This window comes from Epinephelus fuscoguttatus, linkage group LG20, assembly GCF_011397635.1.
Source record: "Epinephelus fuscoguttatus linkage group LG20, E.fuscoguttatus.final_Chr_v1".
In the NCBI taxonomy this organism is placed as follows: Eukaryota; Metazoa; Chordata; class Actinopteri; order Perciformes; family Serranidae; genus Epinephelus; species Epinephelus fuscoguttatus.
The window spans coordinates 33,172,094-33,196,054 of NC_064771.1; the positions used below are offsets into that span (position 1 = coordinate 33,172,094).

The 23,961-nt window shown below is 41.3% G+C and overlaps 1 protein-coding gene across 1 annotated transcript in view; it reads right to left on the bottom strand.

Moving 5' to 3' along the window:
* The window catches only part of myo1d (myosin 1D), a 193,458-nt gene that overhangs the window by 152,392 nt on the left and 17,105 nt on the right, over positions 1-23,961 (bottom strand). Inside the window, exon 2 of the mRNA XM_049564439.1 lies at positions 1,817-2,025. Within this exon, the coding sequence (XP_049420396.1) occupies positions 1,817-2,025 (209 nt within the window). The remainder of the gene's footprint in view (positions 1-1,816; positions 2,026-23,961) is intronic.

Genomic DNA, 23,961 nt, shown 5'->3' on the forward strand with positions numbered 1-23,961 from the left:
CACAGTCCAAAGACATGCAGGTTAACTGGTGACTCTAAATTGTCCATAGGTGTGAATGTGAGTGTGAACGGTTGTCTGTCTCTATGTGTCAGCCCTGTGATAGTCTGGTGACCTGTCCAGGGTGCACCCTGCCTCTCACCCAGTGTCAGCTGAGATAGGCTCCAGCGACCCCGAATAGGATAAACGGTTATGGAGAATGAATGAATTTTACTGATTACTTTTAAGGCTCTTCATGATCTCTCCCAGCTATATCTCTGACCTCTTAGTACACACCAGGACGTACTTTGAGATCCTCTGGCAGAGGTCTTTGTCTGCTCCAGAGGCTCAGCTGAAAACTAAAGGGGACAAAGCTGTCAGTGCCCCGAGGCTCTGGAACAATCTGCCTGAGGAAAACTTGTCTTTCCTGATTTTACTTGAGTTTTTAAGTTCATTTAAACTGTCTTTTATTTCCTATGTTTTTATATACCAAAGTGTTTTTTATTTTCAAATGTAAGAAAGTGGTAAACTTAAACACAGAACAATTAAACCAAATCTCCCCTGCCCCAGTTTCACATATACATAAATGCCAGATAGAGAAAAGTAAAATGCAGATAGCAATAAATTAAAGAGGACTGGAGCTGGTCCTTATGAGGAGCTGGGCATGAGATAGTTGAGTCAGGAGCACAATGGTAGAAGACAAAGTTAAAGAGGCAACAGATAGCATCTTTTCCTAAATATATCATTATGAAAATAATGTGGGCTGCACAGGGTAGTGGCCACAGTAAAATCAGACTATCAGTGTTTACATAGGTTACTTAGTGGTTGTGCAATAAGCTTCTGCCACCGGCGCCGAAATTTCACAGAAAAAATCTGCTTTACGGCAGGAAATGCATCATGTATTGTGAAATTGGTCGGTCAGCTAATCAGGGACTGGAGCTGGTCCTTATGAGGAGCTGGCCAGCATCGCAAATTGCCGCAACCAGGGAGCGGGTAGCCTAAGTGAAATCAATAGGGATGAGTCTAATGTTTTCACAGATATTTTAAAGAATGTCTCAAAGATAGATTTCTAAAAGTTTTATAGCCTGGTGCATGACCAAAACACGTGTTGTCAGTGTGGCGGGAGCTTGCTATACCAAAGTGTTTTAATCAGTTTTTTTAAAAGTTGTTGTTTCCCTGTCTTCTCTGTTTTAATTATTGAAATGTAAAACACTCTGTAACTCTGTTTTAAAAAGGTGCTTTAAAAAAAAAAAAAAAAAGTATTATAATTATCATTACTATATTAAAAGTTGGTAGACTGTGGACAAAGAACCCTGAAGTTTCTCATTTTCATTTTAAAATCTACACTGTGCGGCACAAAAATATTTCAGTCCATCGCAGTATTTAAAACATTTTTTTTAGGTACATTATTTCTGTCTATGTTTGGATTCATGATGATGATCTGAGGGTGTTGAGAGGCTCAGTTCCTCCTCTGACCACTGAGTGGTGCTTCATCCTCTGTGTGGTGTCTCCATGCTGTTACACAGCTTGTGACCACATGAAATATTTGTTTTAGAAAACATAAGGTGAATTGCCTTTATTAACTTAACAGCGACTACATCAATATTTGTCTTTCTCCTCCAGAACATCTCTCAGGGGACAAAACATCTGAGTATCACAGGACAAAAATGATTATTACATCTGGACTTTAGATTTACATTAAAAGGAAATAAGACAAAAAATGCACAGAAAACATATGAACCCTAACTTGTATGTGAGATACACAGTGCATAAAAAGAGACTAAAACATGCTGTGGTGCTGTTTCTTTGTGTGGCCCATGCGGGGGGCTTCCCATGTTACCTGAGATGACAATACAAGTGTCTTTGTTCCTCCTCTTCATGGCTTTGTAGGCAGCGTCGGCGATGGCGAAGAGGTGGGGCGGCCTCTCGTACAGCTCGCGGCCCTTGTACTGCTCTATGGTGTCGCGGCCATAGATGTTCATGGCACGGTAAGGATTGACGGACACCACCACCTCTCCGATGTAGCTGTAGATCCTCCCCTTCTCAAACCTGAGGACACACAGAATGGGCGATTTAGAAATATCATCGGATATCAGAATTTGTCTTTGTCTTTGTCTTTGATCATTTATCGAAATTATGACTCCAGAAATACTCTGAATTACTGCATTTCTGAGGCATTACTGTGTTCAAGGAAGTAAAACAACACTGGAGCTCTGCAGCAACACTTTCACTTCCTTTGTTTATAGGCATTTATACATGGAATGAAAACAAACAACTCCACCCAGGTTCAGTTTAAAGAATATTTTGGACTTCTTACTTTAAATGATGAACCAAAGCCTTTTTTTATGCCTAAAAATTTGGAGATACAGTGCCTACAGTGAAATGTACATAACGTTGGATACAGGGAGCACACAAACACACCGTTTGTAAAGTCACGTGCACTGAAATTCAAGGACTTGGTCAAACTGACATAAATGTTCACTTCTTCCTACTCCTTTATGAGCTGTTTATGTTTTGTTTTTTGTTTTGCAGGAAATAAAGTCATTCATTCATTTGTCATTAAAGGTACAACCGAACTTCTGAGAACTAATACCATCCTGGTTTTGGTACAGTCAGATATGAGACCTATTATGCTCTTCCTTATTTTCTGTCAAATATATAATGTACATTATCGGATGTTTATATTGAAGTTCAAAAGTTCAAAAGGTTTTTATTGTCAATTTGCTATATGTGCAGGACATACAGAGACTCGAAATGCGGGTTCCCTCTCGCTTAGTACTAATGTTATACCATTTAAAAGCTAAAAAAAAGCTAAATTGGAATAATAATAATAATACAATAGAAACAATATATACAAGTAAAATAAAAATAAGCAGTTTAACCAGAAGACAAGACACTCTAGAAGATATTCTAAACCTATGTACAATCAAAGTGCTCAAGGTGCATATTAGAGCAGCCTATGGGATGTACGTGATGTACGTAGTGCAAATGACTAACGGCAGCAGATACGGAGTGGTGCAATGGTTAAAGTAAACATGGCCAAAGTTTCAAATAATGAGGATCACAGATGATGATCAGCAAACTTCTTGTTTCTTTTTTCATGTGTGTGTCCCGATGTGATCATTCTGTGCCCCCTCTGTAAAGTCGGAGGTGTTTGTGGGTCCACTCAGGTGGAACGCCTCATGAGCCTCCACTTTGATGCCAGCATCACTACACAGAAGTGGAAATGTATGCACACATATTGTTGAGATTGCACTTCATTTTCTCAAGATATCTCAGGCAGTTCACTTTTGTTTTGTAAAAGCATGAATGTTTTCCGAATTAACTTCTTCACACTAAAAGAAAAGGAAACATTTGGAGGTGTTGTAATTCATACAGTAGGTTATCATGCCATGATTCTACAGGTCTGATCCACTTGAGACAGTGGCGCAGATGGGATTTTTATATACATATCTATCTATCTATCTATCTATCTATCTATCTATCTATCTATCTATCTATCTATATATATGTATGTATATATATATAGATAGATAGATAGATAGATATACACACACATACTGAAGCTGCAATAAACATTAGAATCTTGAGTTTTCTGACTGAATGAACATTGGTAAACAAAGGCCTACCTGATGAATACTAGCCATACATGATCAAACTGTTGCTGCTTACTAAAATATCATTATACATAGAAATAACAACATTAAAGATATTCACCTAAAATCTAGATGCTGTTATTTTACATTTAGCCTACTTCAGGTAAGTTCAAATGCCTTCTTATTATTGTCCGACTAGCTACTCAACATTACAAAACAAATACTTGCCACATCTGGGAAAGTCAACAGGCAACAGGCATCGGATATTTACATCTTTTGGTTCTTGAAAAAAAAAAACGCTGTGACCATTTTTCTTTCTTCTCTGGCTTCATGTGGCAGAAAAATCACCAGCTCATTCATTAGACAGTTGTATATGATCACTATGGTTACCGCTACAGGCACAGGCACAGCTACCAGCTCCTCTTAGGACCCCCGTGCCTTATGGTGCGTTACATTTACATTGGAAGTCGGAACTCGGAGCTCCGAACAACGTAACCTCCCAACTGAGCGCGAACTGGGACATGGAACATGGAATTTGAAAAAAAATGAACAGTTAATGAAATGAAACGAAAAACCCAATGTTTATGCTTGTAGATGCTAGATTTCAATGCTTTTCGGACTTCGAAACTCCAACTTACAAGTACAACTGAATGCACCATTAGTCGTAGCACAAACACCGGGCTATCAATGGATTAGCTGTGCAGTGTTATTTACCGACAATTACGTGGAAAATTGAACACCTTGCTTTCCCAACTGAGCAAGGATCTGCTCCAGCCCTTCCCCTCCTTGAATCGGTGTAATGTGGATTGATCACTGACAAGGCTACCGCTGCTGCCATTTCAACTTTGTGCTGCAATGTAAGTTAGCCTAACTAACGCAACATTGATCCTATTTTTTACCATTGTGTAGGGGGGGCAGTGGGGGGGACGGATCAGGGTCACTATAAATCTGGGGGGGACATGTCCCCTCCGTCCCCAGTGCCATCTGCGCACGTGACTTGAGATCAAATCGGCCTGTATGTTGCCCATGAACTAAAATCAGTTTTACACCCCTGTCCCAGCAGAAACTGAAGGCACAAGTATGGAATCAATGACAATCAAAGCAGCTTAGAGACAAAACAAAAGCTGAACAGGGACATCCATCATGCAGGAAACTCGGAAAGTAAGTATATAAAAGTAAATAATTACCCTTATTAACAGTATAAAATGTTAATTTGTGACTTCGGACTTTTACTTTATCACAAGATAAACATCAGCCATTGTAAATATGTTTATTAGGTACTAAAACTGCTGACATAAGCCATAAATGATTCAACACTGAATCTATGTGTCCCATCTGTCCAAGGGGACAATTTGCATGTTACAATCTGACAGATGTTTGTTCTCACACGTTCTGTCCCTGTCAATGAAGAAGTCAATATAATAAAAGTTTCTCTCCCACTCCCTCACTTTCCATATGTGTTTCTCTTAATGTTACAGCACACAAGGACATGTTAGACAATCGTGTTCTTCCAGCTTTGTGACAACAGTTTTGTGTTTGTCCCCTTCCTGTTTCAATATAACAATGCCCCCATCCACAAAGCCAGCTACATAAAGAAATGATCTCCCCAGTTTGGTGTGAAAGAACTTGACAGGTCTGCGCAGAGCCTCAACTCCATCCAATATCTTTTTGACTGGACAACAGCAAACAGCAACTACATGGCTTTCAAGCCAGTAGTCCGCTTTGCGCCTCCTTTAAATTGACAAGCACGATCGAAGGTTCAATGATTCGCGATGAGCGACTAGAGCGACCAAAGCTGCCACGAATATTTTTGACAGTCGTGCTTCTTGGGCGTCCACGATAGACTTTGCCTCTTTGGAAGCTTCTGGTGTGAATGTACAGTTAGGCTTTCCGTGTAGGCGCATGGAAGGGCAGGGAGGTTTGTTCTCTCTGCCTCAGGCTTTCCTCATTATGCACAATACTGCAAATAGAAATAACGTTTTTTTGACTAAAGTGTTCCTTATTTAGAGTTGTCAAAATGATGCGTTAATTTAAATTAATCACAGAAAACAATAACGCATTAAAAAATGAACGCTGATTCATTGCGCTCAGTGGTGCCCTTTGATGCAGTTCAACAATGAAGGCCACAGTGGCTTTGTCACATGATGGGGGCAGAGGAGACGACGCTGCTCGGCCCTGCGAATGGAACATTTACATTTAAAAAAAACTCCCAGCTCAACCAGGTGTTCAGACGCAAGCTGAGTCAGTCTACCTGTGACCGACGACCTAACTTCCTTGCAAAATGGACTGCAATGGACAGCAGACCAGTTTCAGTGGTAGAGGACAGGGGGGACAACTGTGTCCAAGATCCAGTAGCGATACGACACATCTGCCAAAATTCATTTGAATTGAAAAATTTTTAAATACTTTCACAGCATAAGTTCATGTATGCCACAGAGGATGTGATTAATTAGATACATTTTTTTAACCCCTTGACAACCCTACTATCACTATGACATTGCTGTAATATCCTGGTGTCCACATACTTTTAGAGATTGGAGATATGCTGTAGCTCTATCCGTCACGCAATCTCTCCCTCTCTCCCTCTCTCCCTGCCCCAGGCCGCATGCCTGACTTCCTTCCTCTCCAAAGCAGCCGAGGATCCCAGTTTCTCTCCACAGAAGAATGGCCTCTTTCTTCACAGCTGCCAAACCTCTGCCGCTGCCTCACAAACAAGGCCAAAACCATATTATTCCAAAACAATCCTAACAGCCCTGTGGATCAATACGCATTTGTGATTGTGGCTTTAAAGCAGCTGCCAGATGAAATCAATCAAGCACTGTTATTTGCTTAAAGTCGTGCCAGATACGGAGATATTATTTCTTAAAATTAAAATGCTGACTTCTTGTTAGGACAATAAATCTAGAGTGTTGTGCAGTGAGCGCAATATCTGTCAACCTAAAAGGCCTTCGGCACCAAACAAAACATTTAGGGTGAGGCTGCTGACGAATGTCCGTGACACTGATGTTGTTTATCAGTGTTTCCTAAACCTCCAGGTTATATGCAGAATTAGTGTATATTCAAACAGTAGATAGAAACAACAATGTTTTACCACCACTGTATGTCCCCAACACTGTGCAGCACTGTATGTGCTCAGATTAGCTCATCTGTGTGTGTTTAGATTTGTATGTGAGCATTCATGCTGTGTGTCAGGCCATGTACAAACTGGCACGACTGGCTTGACAATGACATGGGATGCTCATGGGTCCTGGACAGGGAGGGACTGCCAGAGCATGGTGGGATAAAGATGCAGAATAAAATGCTTCGGTTTAAAACAAAGCTAGTTTCTAACATCAAGAAGAGAAACAATATTCACTGAAGTTTGGAAGATCACAGCTAATCACTTGAAGAGTTATGCAGCTGTTTAAAGAACACATTGAAACCACACCCGCCTGGAAGAAGAGCTCATAATGAATGCAAAAGACCCATCTTTGTAGCATGCACACTTCACACTGCATAGAATAAGCAGGTCCACCGTAATTTCTCTGAGCAGCCAACATGCTGCAGCTACAGAAAAAGGCCCATTGTGCCCCCCCTCCCCTCAGTCAGGAGGCTGCTGTGTGCCCGCTCCATTGTTCAGATGTCAATCGGAGGTCTTTGTCTGAGACCTCTCCCCCTACGTGGGCCAACACAGCGAGCTTCCCACTTAACCCACATGTACAATAGCTCCTGGTCAACAATGGTTTACATGATGGGAGGGGTGTTCCTGAAGCCCCAGCTGGGTGTGCACAGACAGAAGGTGACAGGGTCTGCTGTCTGTACAGGTGTTTCCCAAACTGGACACTGAGCTGGTCCCAAAGAGGGGATATAGGGAAACTGATGTGGGCACCAACCTGAACTAAGGATGGCTCATAAACACTTTGTTGTGCTGTTCACATGCAATATATTCAAATATGTTTCTCCTACTGAGTGATAAAAGGAGATGTACACATTGTGCTTTTACTGTTAATACAGAGGTCGATATTACCTCAGGATATCTGCGTGTATTAAACCATTTTGGACAGCAGTGTTGGGAATAATTCCACTACTTTTGACAGTAATTAGACATGTAGCTACGTAATTACTTTTCCAAATAATAAAACATAATTACAATAAATAAAGTTTGAATGGGCTCATTACTCTACAGGGGACTACATTCCATGGTGTCTTGTGTGTAGCCTATTTGACAGAGAGAGACAGAGGTAGGGGAACATAAGAAGTTAGGTGGACTATTGCATGCATTATTTCTGTAAGTTGTTAATGAATGAATGTTATTCAGAACAGTGCGGGATCTGCTGGTCAACCCATGCAATTGGCATTAGTGCACAAGATGCCCAACAGTTCAGTCAATCGGAGCTTCTTCTCCTGAAAATCTGGACAATATTTTGGCCTCCTTGAGATCAAGGACAAATTCTGTATTGGGCAGTAGCGTCACTTCATGTAGCAACGTTACTAACTTAACTACATTTCTCAGTAGCGTGGTCAAATAGCTTTTCAGTAGCAAAGTTGATAAATAGACTGAGTAGCGGGGATAGTTACAAGCTCTTTTTCCCAAGGAAAGCTCTGAAGTGCAGCTGACTTTTTCCAGCAACAGGCTGAAATTAAATACCTTATCATATTTCCTTATCATATTTCCAGAAAATGTATACATTTCACAAACATACATTTGCTGTGATAAAAATCAGAATTAACTCAAATCAAATGCCCTCATAAATATCCCACTCAATTTATATGCAACTCTGACCTGTCTGATATTTAGCCCTTTGAAACCTGGAGCAATTTGTTGCTATTTCTGTCAAAAACATGGGGGAAAAAATGGTAATGAAAAAGAAATATTACACAAATTGCAAGGAAATTCTAGATATCAAAAACTATTTAAAAAAAAAAAGCTTAGGAAAAACTAGGGAAGAAATATATCTAACTATCTTTATTGTATATTTAACATTATGTTCCAGGTCATTTTCTTGTTTGTTTGTTTGTAACTTTTCTTTTCCCTTTTTTTAAAGAAATGTCACACAAATTACAAAAAAATTATAGATTTAGAAAATCATTTTGAAAAAACAAGAAAAAAGCAAGGGAAAACTATATTCATAATTAGTTTTTACATTTTAAAATAATATCAGAATTATTATTAGAATATAACTTTTAAGCACTTGTCCAGTTTGTTTGTTTTTAACTTTCTCTTTTTAATAATTTCTTTCATTTTTTTTGGGTCATTTCTTCTGTCGTTGCTATTGCCTTCTTTCCAATGTTTTTGAAAGAAATCAAGCTCATTTGTCCAGACTTCATAGGGTTAAGCAGCCCTGATTATTTGTGCAGTCACGCAAATAAATACAGCTGTTACAGCAGGTTGATCCCATTACAGAGACTTTTTTCTACCACAGGAAGGACGATGACTCTACCACAGAGATATATAACGTAACTGAACATTTGCAAAATGTCTAGATTCTGTTAAAAAATAACATGGTGTTCAAGATAAATAATTACCTCATTCAAGCATGAGTCAAGGGGATATTTGTTTAAGCATCATCACCGGGAGTGTCAGTCTGGTGTTGTGGTTTTCATTTATCCACCCAATAATAAAACATTACACACCGGACAAACAAACCACAAATCAAACCGTCCGACCAACATCGCATCGATTCCTTGTGGAGCTTCAGAGCAAATCAGTGAAAGGCCCAGAGGTGCCCTGGTGGTTTTCCCCCACCTCTCCCTTTATAAATAGCATCTATGAGTCATGTTTGCGAAGAGAAGAGAAGAATCAATCAGTGTGAGCGTGTCAGCAGAGACACAGGGTCAGCTGATCCATCTGTTCCACTCTCATTTAGGAGGATTTAAATGGACACACAGGACAGAGATTAGAGAACCTTATGGGCCGTGATAGAAATGCCTAGAAATGCTATTTATAGTTGCATGGAAGCTGACTCAGATTTAAATTGGTAACAGTCATCTTCCTGTTTGTTTTTTCAGACTGAATTGAGCCATCTGAAGCGGTGGGTTACATAAAACAGTGAGATATGAGTTAAAGCTTGAAAGTGCATGAAACTGAAAAAGAGGGTCCATAAAGCTGCAGGTGTAACAACGAAACTCCCTCTACATCATCCTCCATCTCCCCCTTCATCTCTCTGACTGTCCAGCTGTGAGGGGAAGTGTGTCTGAACCGGTCTGACCCACAGCTGTGTGATCTATTTCCAAGAGGACCCCTCCCAAGAGCTGCCAGGAAATGAGAGACAGACAGGCAGACAGACAGACAAAGGGGCTAAAGTAGGCATGAGGAGAAAAAAGGGAGGACGAAAGCTCATACGTGAAAGCAGCAATTTTGTTCTGTGTGATTGTGAGATTTCTAAAGATTCATGTACACTCTGATGCCCACTGAGGGATGTGCCAGTGTCACAGTTTCATGCTGCTATCATCGTGCAGCTTTGTTGGATTCTGCAAAACAACTAACATCAAATACACTCAACAAAAGCAGGTAGGTTGCTCCAAGCTTAAAGCTCAGGTAGGCAGTTTAATTTGGGAGTCACTGGGCCAAAATCCAACAGTAAACCTTGAGCATGCTGTAATTCAAGTGGTCTGAGAGAACACTAGACTTCTGTACTTCCTCTTGGCTCTATTCAGGCTTTAGAAGATCTAGCCCCTGACAGGAGAGTTTAGCCAATCACCTTTTTCAGCGAGAGTATCTGTCAATCCTGACCTCACCGCCATGTTGAACACAGTCAGCTAAACATCCACCTGTCTATCCATTTTCATCCCTTTATCTGGGGCTGAGTCACAGATGCAGCAGGCTGAGCGAGATGCTACAGACATCCCTCTCCACACCAACACTTTCCACCTCTTCCTGGCAGATCCTGAGGCGTTCACAGGCCAGATGAGGTGTACAACCTCTCCAGCATGTTCTGGGTCTGCCCAGGGCCTCCTATCAGTTGGACATGCCCGGAAAAACCTCTAAACAGTACACTAAAATATGTCTCTGAAGGAACAGGCAATGCAGTGACAATCTTGGTTCATATTTGATCAGCGCTGCCTCATCTGACAGTTTGGCTGTAGTTCTTTAGCAGATTGACGTGATTTTGAGACTCTTCTACTCTGATTGGTTATTTTCGTGATTCTTGCAAGTGCCATCACGAGAAAGAGGAGCTTGATTTTTTTTTTTTTTTTTTTTACAGATTTCCTGCCTCATGTACTACTGTCAGAATATAGTGACAGTTTTAGAACTTTATATGTAACTATAGATACGGGCGCCCTCGCTTGTCTGGCTTCGATGATTGCTTTTCGGTAATGGCTCCCAACTTTATCCCATCTGCTGCGCAGGGTTTCTCTCACTTCTAGGTTGGCATCTGTTACCACAATAGCGGCTTCTGCTTGGGTCTCCATCAGATCCCCATAGGCTCGCTGTAAGATGGTACTGTTGGTCATTCTCCTTTTGGACGAGACCTTGAGTAAGCTACTGGTGTAAACGTTGCCTGTGCATATGAGATGATGTCAGAGGCGCCTGCTTCCGATCTTGACTCGTTCAGTCTGCTGGTGCCCATCCACTTTGTCTTACCGGTTGCTTTCTTTGGTAATTTCAGCTGGAGGGTGGGATGTGCTTGCTTAGTTTCTGCGCTGATATATGACGAGGTAACACCTCTGCTGCTTTCAGATATCAGCGGGTTGTCAGTTAGGACTGGCGAGTTAGGTCTAGAGATCTCGATTCTGTCTGCTCCTTCCTCCTCTTCCTCTGAGTTCTCTAGCAATTCATGATTTTCTGCATCTCTGTTGTGCATGGTAGCAGAGCTGGAAGCTTTTAACTTGGTTCGTTTTATTGATTGAGCAACTCGTTTGAGCTCTTCCACCAGTTCAGTGTCTTTATTCATACTGCTCTTTCTCCTTTAGTCTTGCCACCAGACAATCAGAGATCTCCGCCTTCTGATAGTCTGGGGACACTCCTTTGTTTAACACACCGGAGAAAACGGCCGGCAACAAAGCAACGCCTCTTGCATTTTTGAAAAGGACACGCCCTCCCGGAAATGTGCACTCCCCCTTTTCTCGTCCACAAGGACACAAACACACAGAGAGCTTGAAAATGGATGCCGAGAGATTTAACTCAGTTTTATCAAACATGTGCTCAGTCCACAAGATTGTGGAAATGAAGGACTTACAGCGACTTTGTTTGAAACTTTTAACGCAGTGGGACTATGTTTACGAGCACAAGAGTTCGGCGAGCCACCGAAGGACTGCCCTGCGGATTTACTATTGGTTCTGCAACGTAGGGAGTTTTTTTAAACTCTGAAATTGTATCCGCCCATCTAAACACAAAATCAGGGAGAAAGTCATCAGTCTTTAGTTAAGCAAAGCGTCTAAAGACTGACTTGTGAGTCTATTTCTCCTTGGGACCACCATCATGTGGTGATGATTTGTGATTTCAGCTGAGAGTTTGATGTTGCTATCATGGTTTTGCCAAGGGCTGCAGAGGACTACTGTGTGCCCCAAAGTATGCTTGCTGGGCCTAAAATTGGACAACAATGTTGGAATCACTGTTGACCTCCTATGGATGTTTGGTAGACTAATTCTTCTTAACTGGAAGGAGTGTAAAACATGCTGCGTCACTCAGGATTCTTGGCTGAAGGAGTACCTGGACTTGCGAAACATGGAACGGGCAGCCTGCCATTTAAAAGCCTGTTTATGGGCCCAGAAGACCACTGGGACACTGTCTGTACACAGTGGCCTCCAGTTCAAAAGGCTTGGATAAAATGGATGTATGAGATCCAATTTATGTTATGTATGTTATTCCCCCACCTTTGCTCGCTCAATCATACCCTCATAGACACAAACAACTCTGCAAAGAGGTTAAAATCTTCAAGGATTTGTCTCACACAAAAACAGAAGAGAAATGTGACCAGTGTTTTTCACTTTACCAAAGAACTTTGTTTGAACCAAAAATACCAGAGGAACACTAATGCCCCACACACACACACACACACACACACACACTGATACACAAACCTACACCATGTATACACACACACACACACACACACACACTCTCTCCCCTCAGATGTGAATTACAGAGCAAAGCTGAGCACAACCACTGTCTCCAATCTTGTTTGGGTGGGTCTTTTTTATGGTTAACTTTGGGAGGAGCGCGAGCGATTTATGACATTTTCTCACCAACAATCCCTCCCCTCTCCCCTCACAAAAAAGACATTAAGAGGTAAATGTGACGAACATAATGATGTGAGAATGCCACCCTCAGCCTCTCTACCCCGAGGCTGGACACACTGGGGTAATTATGACATTTTATATAATTGTCAGCCTCTAATTAACACTCAGATTTGTCACAAATTCACAATCTTTCAGCAAGACAGCAGAAATCCAAGTTACAAAAGGCACACATGCTGAGCAACTCCAAAATAAAAAGCACCGCATCGGCGACACATCATAAAAACTTTATCGGCCTGTTAGCCTCCGCTGGTAAAATCAAATTCAAAGTAGACTTTAAAGGCTGAAGAGAAAGTTTATCCAGACTTAAATACTTTCTGTGTGTCCTAATCCATAAAAGTTGTCGTAATGAAGGAACCTGATTTACTTCTGGATCTGTATGGTGCAATCTGTGGCCCATATTGAGCCGGCGCACGTCATCTTCGTTATGTGTTTGATCTTCAGGGTCAGTGTAGGAATTATGAAGGGTACAGAGATAATCTGTGTCTGTTCCAATTCCATCTCTGAGTTCATTACCATCACTGCTCTTGTTTAGACCAACAGCAGTATGCTTTGAGGCTTATCCCCACCGCTGCTGGGCAAGGGACATCTTGTAAAGACAATGAGAAGAAACAATCTGCTCTCCTATCCTGTAAATCAGAGGTTTTCAAAGTGTGAGGGGGCACAGAGGGAGAGACATGAGGGAAAGATACTGCATGAGCTTAATGGTGCACAACGAGGTAAATTCTGTATTTGTTAACCTGTACCTAATGTGTGACTAATGCGCACAACAATTTTTCATATTTGTCCAGCACTAAGTGAGAGGGCTGCAGCTGGCAGGCACGATACAGGCTGCAATGTAACTACTCGAGGCGTATGTGCAATGCCAATTTCAGTCCATTAAAAGTGCTTGTTTTTGCCACCGACAGGCTCGGATTGTTATTCTCAGCATCTGACGACAACAAGGAAAGGATCCTGTAGAGACAGACCTTTTTGTTGAAGAGTTAGATCTACGGATGGGCCTTGAAAGTCGAAGATTCAAATCATCAGTCGAAGACCCTCAGATGACTGAAATGGTTTCAAGTACAGCAGTTTTCATCCCCAGATTTTGCTGCAGAGTGAGCCCTCTTGACTTCCACGCTACTCTTTAGTACAGACAGCTGCAGACACAATGCAGCGGCACAGAGGAGTAGATACTCTGCATTACAAGGTAACGAGATAACATTATGTCCTCTCTTCTGTTTAGAAGTGGTCAATTTACAGCTCATAGCAAGTTAACACGATACGGTGTCTGACAAAAATGTTGTTGCACATTTCTGGTCCGTCGTTGTTTACTATATTACGTGAATGTCACTGTCACGCTGAACGTCCCGCTGAGCCGGTTCAAACTTAAATACTTTATATAGAAAAAAACAAATTGCTGAATATTTGTATTGAACAGCCAAATCTGATTGGACTGACATAATTCTGAGGCAGGTACAGCTCTAATGAGATCCTTTTTGTTTAACCAGAAACAGCCCTGAAATTGCTACTGCCAAAGACACCAGTCTCCATTTAAGGTCCTGTTTATATGGCAGTGATTTCGGAAAACGGTAAACTTCAGTTGAGTTTTGGCTGATTGTTTACACGACAGCAGCTTTTTGGGTGCGTGACAACGCAACGTTTTGAACACAGGTTCCAGAGTGAAATTTTTTTAGAAACAGCATCGTCTCCGTTGTCATGTAAACTTGCAATATGCAGTTCCTCTGAGACTTTTTGCACATGTGCATTACAATTCCAGTCACTAGGCATGCACGAGAAAGTCGACCATCACAACAACAATGGCGGACTCCTGAGCTCTGTTTGTGCTGCTCACCCTGTTGAATTTATCAACGTTTCTCCAGCAAAGTGTAGATTTACTGTAGCAACTCCACCTCATTGTCTGTCCAGACAAGCATTTGTACGGTTGCCATTTTGTTTGTTTACACATCACCGCTCTGTAGAAGGAAGCGCATGTGCGCAGGTGCACACTGTTTCATTACAAAGTCACACTGCCAGCTACTGGCCTGGCATGTATACTACACCGTTTTGGTCATTTTTGCGGAGCCATGTGCACGGTGATTGCAAAATGTTGTCGTCTGAATGTGGAACTTTTTTCAAAACAAAAATGAAACGATTCCATTTTCAGCAGATCGTTTTCGTGTAAAAATGGCCTAAATAAACAGCAATTTTAGCATGAATAGAGTGTGCCAGTAAACCCGGAACTCCGTTAGCGCTTTTAGCACTTCCGGTTCTCTTGTCTAAAAGTCAATACGTTTTTTGAATGGGATTTTGGTAAAATGCCTCAAATAAGGTCTGTGGTTAATAAAAGCTTAAGCGAGTTTCAGGTCACGTCAGTAAATACCCTACTTGTGAATTCTGAAGCTTTTACGTGTCGTAAAAAAGGCTGTTGCTAACAAGGTGCTCAATACGACTACAAACCCTGTCGGGGACATTAAATGTCATCACCCCCGAACAGACGAGAGTGCTGGCAGTCCGCCATTACAGCTTCTTATTTAGCTTGCGACCGTGGAGTAGTCACATAGTCCGTTAAAGCCTACCGTTAGCTTTTTTCTGACGATCGCATTTAAACTTCAAATGTGGTATGAAAGGTGTTCATATGTGAAGATTATCTCGCTGAACAAAACCTGTAAGTATCATAAACTTGTGTTAGCCACAGAGCTTATTTTCTGACATAATCCAAAATGCAATGCAAAAATCACATTCACTTTCTCTTCCGGGAACCAGTGCGATGCTAAACTTCCGGGTTTTGACGTCAGCCCTAGCACACTCTATGGAGCCAGAATATTTTCACACCTAACTGAGTGAATTAAGGGTTAATTTCAACCAGACCAGAGTTAGTGATTGTTATAACAAAGGCAAGACAAACTACAACAGCCTTTGTGATTTTTATTTTGTTTCTATGGACTTTAAATGTGTGTTTTACAACAACAGAATTACTAGAGTCTAGTGGGTTTGGCGATAGCAATGCCAAGGCTGATTCTTGTTAAACAAAAAGGACCTTACTCTTTAACAAAAGGTCTGTCCCTGTAGGGTTCTTTCCATAGAGTTTTCAGACACTTGTAATAAAAATCTGAGCCTGTCAGTGACAAAAACAAACAGTTTCAGCGGACATAAATTGATAATGCAAACATGGTCCAAATGGTTATTTTGCAGCCTGTTTTGCAGCTGCCTGCTGCAACCATCTCGCTCAGAACTGGACCTACATGTTATAGTTCCCATTAGTAACTTAGACACAAAAACATGTGAAAATAGGGTCCAGGTTTAAAAATACAGAAGTAATACTTAAAAAACCCGAGAAGTTAGTTAGTGTTGTTTAGGCTGCACACACACACACACACACACACACACACACACAGAGGCAATTAAAATGAGGTCTTGTTGATTAACGGGTAAACTTAACTTGTCATTGCGTATTATGTGACATCCATTCATCAGCTCTCTCTGACAGCTATTGCTCCTTGGTGGCTAATAAAGACCTACTCTGCTGCAGGAACAAAGTTGAGGTTTAACATGACACTGGGCTTTTGTCTCAGACACATGAGTGTAGTTTTCATTTCTTGGACCCACCAGAATGAGTCAAAAGTGTTGCTCTGCTCCACCTTCATCTCCCCTTCCCCACTCTGTTATGTACAGTGTGACAGAGGCCTCCTTCACGGTCTGCAGCCATCAGACATCTGGGCTCTGCATTAGGGGATTTTCCGCTGCTTTGTAAAGCCTGCTTAGTGCTAAACAGCAGCTCCCAGACTGTCTGTAGGAGACGCAGCCCATCAACACATAACACATCCACCCTCCCTCAGGCCCACATCAATCTCCTCCCAAATCGAGGTAGTTTGCCTACTACTGACACAGCTGGCCTGCACTGAGGCTGGAGTGGGGAGACAGATTACGTAAGACTTTCATACAAGGCGTCTTGCTGTGCTCACAGTGAGGTTTTACAAATCCTGAATTGTGCATTTCACAACAAAGATGTTTCCTAGTCTAAAAATAAACATGATGTAACACAGACAAAACTGTGTGATAGAGTATCTTATGACCATTACATCATCTTTTTTATGTCCTGACGACAAAGGCTCCACTAAATCTTCTATTATCTAACAAAAAGGCTTTGAAGACAAAACTGTGTCCCACTTCCCCGCCCTCCAATGATGCCGTGTCTATCTGAGAATAGTGTCAAGGAATTAGGGGAGAGACAGAGAGGCACACATCCCATCTGTCAACACAACAAAAAGGTAAAACATGACGATGTGCAGGATGTGACACAAACACACTCAGACATGGATGATGCTGTTGTTGCCTCCCTCCATCACTGCAATAAGCCAGACAAGTGCAACTATCTCAGTGCAGTCTTAAACTTCTTTACCTTGCAGGACACAACAGCAACAATAGAAATAATCATGATTAATTCCCCATACACATTGACATTTTTTATATTTTACCCAATACGTCTTTATATTATATCTTTACATATTACCGTAGGTGGCTCCACTGTTACTACTGTCTGTTTTAAAACAGCAAACTTTATTGATCTTTTAGATGTAGATGAGGTCATGTGAAAATTCATTCATTCATTCATTCATCTTCTAACCGCTTCATCCTCTTGAGGGTCACGGGGGGGCTGGAGCCTATCCCAGCTACATCGGGCGAGAGTCATGTGAAAATTGTGCCACATAATTAATTAAATAATCATATTATTTTACAAAATTCTGTTGTCCGATTTTATTCCAGTTACGTGACATATATGCATACATTATGTGCAACGTACCAGCTCTTGTATTCTGAATTTCAGCCACTGTGTGCATACTTCTTTCCCTGTCAACTAGTTGGTCAATATGCTCTTGTCCAACCAAATTCTCACTGGTCGGACAATCGCTGGTGTAAGATTAGTACAGTTTTGTGTCCACCAAAGCGCTCTTTTCCTGCAGCTACGCTTCTGAAAATGCCCATCTGGGGGCGCTTGAGAACGCTTTGGAGGCCGGTTGCTACGATGCGGAATATCCCTGAAGTAAAAATATCAGCACAAGGTAGAGTACTCGCTCCAGATGAAGGGAAAGCTGAAGCACGGCAGAGAGGACGGACCTGCCCAGATGTTGCACTAGGCTTTTTCGTCGCCGGTCATTTTGACCGACGGGGTCATAAAAATCCGGTCATAATCTATTTTTACCGATCATTTTAATTTTCGTTTTTAAATGATAATGAAGATATTCAAAGACATTTAGTTTTCATTCGTTCATTTTTAATAAATCCAACAAGCAAGTTATAAAGTGTGCCTTAATAAGGACATGAACAAAAAGATGAACAGACATCCACACACCGCAGCACTTCAGTTCGGTGTCTGGTCTATTTTCCACGTGAGCCGCGAGCGCTTCTGTCGAGCTGGTTACAGCGGATCGTACCAAACAGGAAGTCGGACACAGAAAAGATGAGAGAATCCGGCCAATTTTCAAAATAAAATAACAGGACTGAGGAACGAGAGGAGAAAATATGGTGTTTATAATTTAAAATAACACAACAGTGCATAACTGAACACATTTTTCAATATACTAATCACTTCATTACAATTTTAATTTTGTGTCACCGAGCCTACAGACATAACTACATGAATTAAATGGTCAGAACAATATGCCCTATTCATTCAGTGTTTATCCAACACGCTCAACACATGGACATGCAATGACAAATTGTCATTAACTTATTACGTTATAAAAACGATTAAAATATGGCCTTACCCATGTTTAAAATGACCTGTTGAAGTGAAAAAACGAGTACTGACAGGAACAGACGAGTGGAGTCGATGTTTAACCGGCGTGGAGAGCGCAGGAGAAATGCGCTGCCTGTGTGGACAGTCAAGCACCTGCAAGTATACTCGCAGCACTTCTGCGGCACTACCACATCTGGTGTGTCCAGGCCGTTATGTCAACAGCACTACATGAAGCATATGGATGACTTTTTCTCTGCAGTGTGAAAACGGCAGCCACTTAAACCACTGACTGTGCGCTCCGCCGCCAAGTGGGCAGGGGTGGTAATTGCAACAGGCTTCAGATTTTCCGGGCATTGTAGTAAAAAAACAGTCAATGACCGAGAATATCCGGTTAACGCAACCCCTGGACCCGCCGGTCTATGTGGCCAGCAGTATTAACTTCTCCTCCATTGTTGATGTTGTTTAGCACGTTTATTTCATTCATTCATTTATTTTCCGTAACCACTTATCCTGTTGGGGGTCGTGGAGGGGCTGGAGCCTATCCCAGCTGACACTGGGTGAGAGGCAGGGTGCACCCTGGACAGGTCACCAGACTATCACAGGGCTGACACATAGAGACAGACAACCATTCACACTCACATTCACACCTACGGACAATTTAGAGTCACCAATTAACCTGCATGTCTTTGGACTGTGGGAGGAAGCCGGAGCACCTGGAGGAAACCCACGGGCGAACATGAACCCCCCCCCCAACCTGGGCTCAAACCAGGAACCCTCTTGCTGTGAGGCGACAATGTTAACCACTGCGTTGTTCAGCAAATGTAATGTTAAAATGTGACAATTGGACTTTGTGTTATTTGTGCTGCCAAAGTTGAACATTTTCAGCTCTGAGCGACCAGAAGAAAAATGCAAACGAGCAGTGCTCAGTGCAGAATAGACGCTCACCGCCTCATCACGCTGCTGGCATTTGTAGCAGAGTGTAAATACACTGCACTCCCTTTGCAAAGAATTAAAAAAATACACAGGCCTCAGGAAAAAAAAACACTGGTAAACACAAAACAGGCTACCAGGTGGAGTGTGGCAAATTCAGTTGAACTAAAGATGACATGCAGACTTTTTGGGACCAAATCAAGCAGTTGAAGAATTGGTAAAACCTCAATGACCAGGAGTTTATTTAGTTGACAGCAGCCTCAGTGAAGAGGTAACTAATGAGTGCATTTTAATGGCTATAAATAAATTGATATCAGCCATAAATACCATAAAAATGGGTTTGTCTTTGTCATTTAAATGTACATAGTTTTGTGGGGTACAATACATGCAACAGGTCAACACAATAGTAGTAATTCACATGTTAAATTTGCATTTGTAATATATTTATGTGGCTTTAATTTATTTATTCCCCATGAACATGAAGTGCTTTCATTTTGAAAGGGACAGCAGACAAACAGGTAACAGACGGAAATAGACAGAAAGGTAAACAGTGCGGTAATGTTAACATGGAGATAAACAACAGAAGACAAACAAGTAATAAGGTCGAACGGGGCGAGTTTAACCAGAGTTTAGCTCCAGTCAAGAGGGCACAAAGGTATTAACTGCATTATTTGTGTCTAACTGTTTATTAATTTTGATTTTTTTGTGCGTATTAACTAACTCTCTGGTGCTTTCAGAGCAGAGGTCACTGGAATATTTTGCCTTCTGTTTCTGTTGAGCTCTTACATTGGTCAATGAAGTAAAGGAGAACAAAATAAACTGCATAAGACCATCACTACAGGTATGTATTACATGACTCGCAAAATTTAAGACATATATCAGAATTGAAAACTGACATTAATACTGTGCAGATGGAAGATGCTTCAAGTAGTATGACTGTTCGACTTTCCTTTTTGACAGGCGAGGTTATGGCAGCATGTCCTCATAATTTCACCAGCTTTACTTTATTAAGAAGCACCTTTTCTGTCCCTGCATTATGTCATTTTTATGTCGATATTAACTTCACCTCTGCACCCAGCACACAGACAGCTTACTGAGTGTGCTCAGAGTAGTTTACATTCGTTTACATTTTCATAATTTCTTCTCCCCTGCATGCACTCTGCAGGACTATAAAAACAATCCTCAGAGACAAAGCCATAGGGCCACACTTGAATACTCCTCAGCAGCATGTGTTCCTCCCATTCACACTACAGGATGTTCTCATGAGGCTGCCAGCTCTGGGTACTTATGGGAAATGGGAGCCATGTGTAAACAGCCTAGCTGCAGATCAGGTGGCTGACCCTCCTTTCTTTGCTGACTGGGATCACAGCCATCCACCACACCCCTTTACACACACACAGACACACACACAGACACACACACACACACACACACACACACGCATTTACATATATATATATATCTTTATGAATACACCGCCACCAAGCTGTGACTGTAACATGTATTTCCAGAGATGATTTGAATCTGATTACATTTCCAAAATTCAATAAAAAGGGCTTTCTGATGAAATGACGGAGGGCTGCTGCTGCTGCTGGTGGTGGTGGTGATGGTGGTGGGGGGGGGGTTTGGACCTGGCTGCTGGCCTGGTGCAGAACCTGTTTACGCTTCAACACTGGCCAGCAGCGGCTGATGTAAAAATCACAGTGGGCTCGGTTATGAAAAGGGATGACTGGATGGATTTGGAGAAAGAAAGAGAAATGAATCTGTCCAAAAGAACCAGACATTACTCAACATGCTATTTCAGGAAGGCGTAACGATTTCTAGCAGGGTTAAATGAAGAGCACGAGAACAGACAGATGGACAAAGAATAATAGACGATAGACAAAAGGGTGGGGTAAAGGGACAATGGCATTATTAACTGTACAGAGCAAAGACTTGTTCCTTTAAAGACAGTGGTGGAAGTACCAAAAGACAATGTAAAAATACTCCATTACAAGTAAATGTCCTGCATCTAAACGTCTACTTAAGTAAAAGTATGTAAGTGTTATATCACCTAAATGTACCTAAAATATCAAAAGGAAAAGTACGTCACTCCAGTGACTGATACATAAGTTGCATTTCACTGTTGTAGCTGCTCAAGGTGGAGCTAGTTTTAACTACTTTATATAGAGTTTGGTAGTTACGTCCAGTTGTTCTCAACCTAAAGGAAATCTGAGAAGCTGTGTGATGATCTTACTATATAATGATGAAAACTCTGTCTGTCTGTCTGTCTGTCTGTCTGTCTGTCTGTGTGTGTGTGTGTGTGTGTGTGTGTTCCACTTTTTTCTCCTCACTGACTTGGTCAATCCATGTGAAATTTGGCACAGTGGTAGAGGGTCATGGGAGGATGCCAATGAAGCAATATTACATCAATTGGCCAAAGGGGGGCGCTATAGCAACCGATTGAAATGTCAAACTTTGAATGGGCATATCTCATGCCCCGTATGTTGTAGAGACATGAAACTTTGCGCAGAGATGCCTCTCCTCATGAGGAACACATTTGCCTCAAGAACCCATAACTTCCGCTTATACAGATTTTCTGCCATTTTGAATTTTTTGAAAAACGCTTCAAATGGATCTCTTCCTAGGAAGTTTGACCGATCTGCATGAAACTGGGTGAACATAATCTAGGGACCAATATCTAAAGTTTCCTCTTGGCAAAAGTTGGAAAACTTCCTAAAACTGAGCTTCTATAAGGCAATGAATATTGCGGAGGGCGTGGCTCATCACATAAAGGTGTATAACATCTCAAGGGTTTCACCCATCACCACGCAACTTTGTAGGCATATGACCACACATAATCTGAGGGGACCCCTCCATTATTGACCCCATCAAACAAAATGGGGGCGCTAGAGAGCTCATTTCTTATCTAGGCCTAACCACCATATGGATTTTTACTAAACTTGGTAGATATGTAGAACAGGACGCCTCAAGGTGACTGGAGAAATTCAACTCTAATTGGCAACTGGGTGGCGCTATAACAACAGAAAAATGCTTCAAAATGGCTAAAATGTGACCGATCGCTGTGGCTCCCCCTGTGGACCAATGTTTTGGTTTTATTTCTAATGTTTGGTATGACTAAGTCATGGTATGGTATGCTGTATATAATCACGGAAACTGTCAGTGTGTCATTCTGTCAGTCAGTCATTCTGTCTGTCCCATGTTTTTCTACTCACTGACATGGTCAATCTATGTGAAACTGCACATAGGCATTGAGGATTGGCATAGGTAGAAGGTGACAAAGCTACCAATGGCTATGGACTAGTTAATAAAAACAATACATACTTAAATTGTCTTGTGCTCTGCATGTCTTGTGAGGAACGGCATCCCATTCGTGTGTATTTTTATATGAATATGGTCGGAATGTTGGAATAAAGAATTGAGAAGAAAAAATATTCATTTTTGGGGACTTTTTAGACAGGAAGTTATACTTTGGTAGAACTGTTAACACCTGAAACCTACGAAAAGAGAGCACAAGTAGACTATACTTTTTTGTAAAGGGTTTTGTATTGTATTTTGTAAGCCTATTGTGTTTTTAAAATCTAAAACCTTAATTTGAAAACAAGCTAGTTAACTGGCTGTCTGTGAGAGCATACTGCATTCATCTGAGGAAAAACAAATTTTGCCCTCTTTTTCTGAATTAACAAGACACTGGGCTTCAACACTCATGACAGCTGTACAAGGGCTGAATACATTTTGTTAAGGCTTAAAGTTACACATAATTAAGGGCAGGCCTCTTTGAGTGACAGGCTGTCTGCTGATAGGGTCCTTAACTTCTCAGACAGATCCACCCCTTACTCCTCCATGGCTCCAAAAAACCAAGATGATCTCAGCCGAAATACCAAACTCGAGGCTTCAAAACAGGAGTTCACAAAGCAATGGGTGATGTCACAGTAGCTACGTACATTATTTTTTACAGTCTATGGAATTAACAAGATTATTACCTCAGAATTCTGAGAAAAATAATATGGAAAAAAAATTCTGCTCTTATTTTTCTGATTTCACAAGACAATTCAGAAGAAACGAGATTATTATCTTGTTAATTTAGCCTTACAGGAGCTTTTCCCAGAATTCTAGGATAATAATCTCATTAATTCAATAAAAACAAAGCAGATTTCTTTCTTGAAAACTTTTAACAATAATCTTGGTAATTCAGAAAAACAGCGCAGAATTTTTCCCTAAAAACTTCTCTCAGAATTCTGAGATAATAATGTCTTTTATTCAGAAAAACAGGGCCTTTTTGTTTCTTAAGTGAATGCATGCTAGATGAATGGAGAGCAATAAAAAGTACAATATTTCTTCCTGAAATGTACCGACTTATAAGTGTTAGGTAGCATCAAATGGAAATACTCAGGTAAAGTAAGAGTACCTCAAATGTGTATTGTAAGTCACAGTACCTGACTAAATGTACATAGCTACTTTCCACCAAGTGTGTGTGTGTGTGTGTGTGTGTGTATGTGTGTGTATGTGCGAAGTGATGTG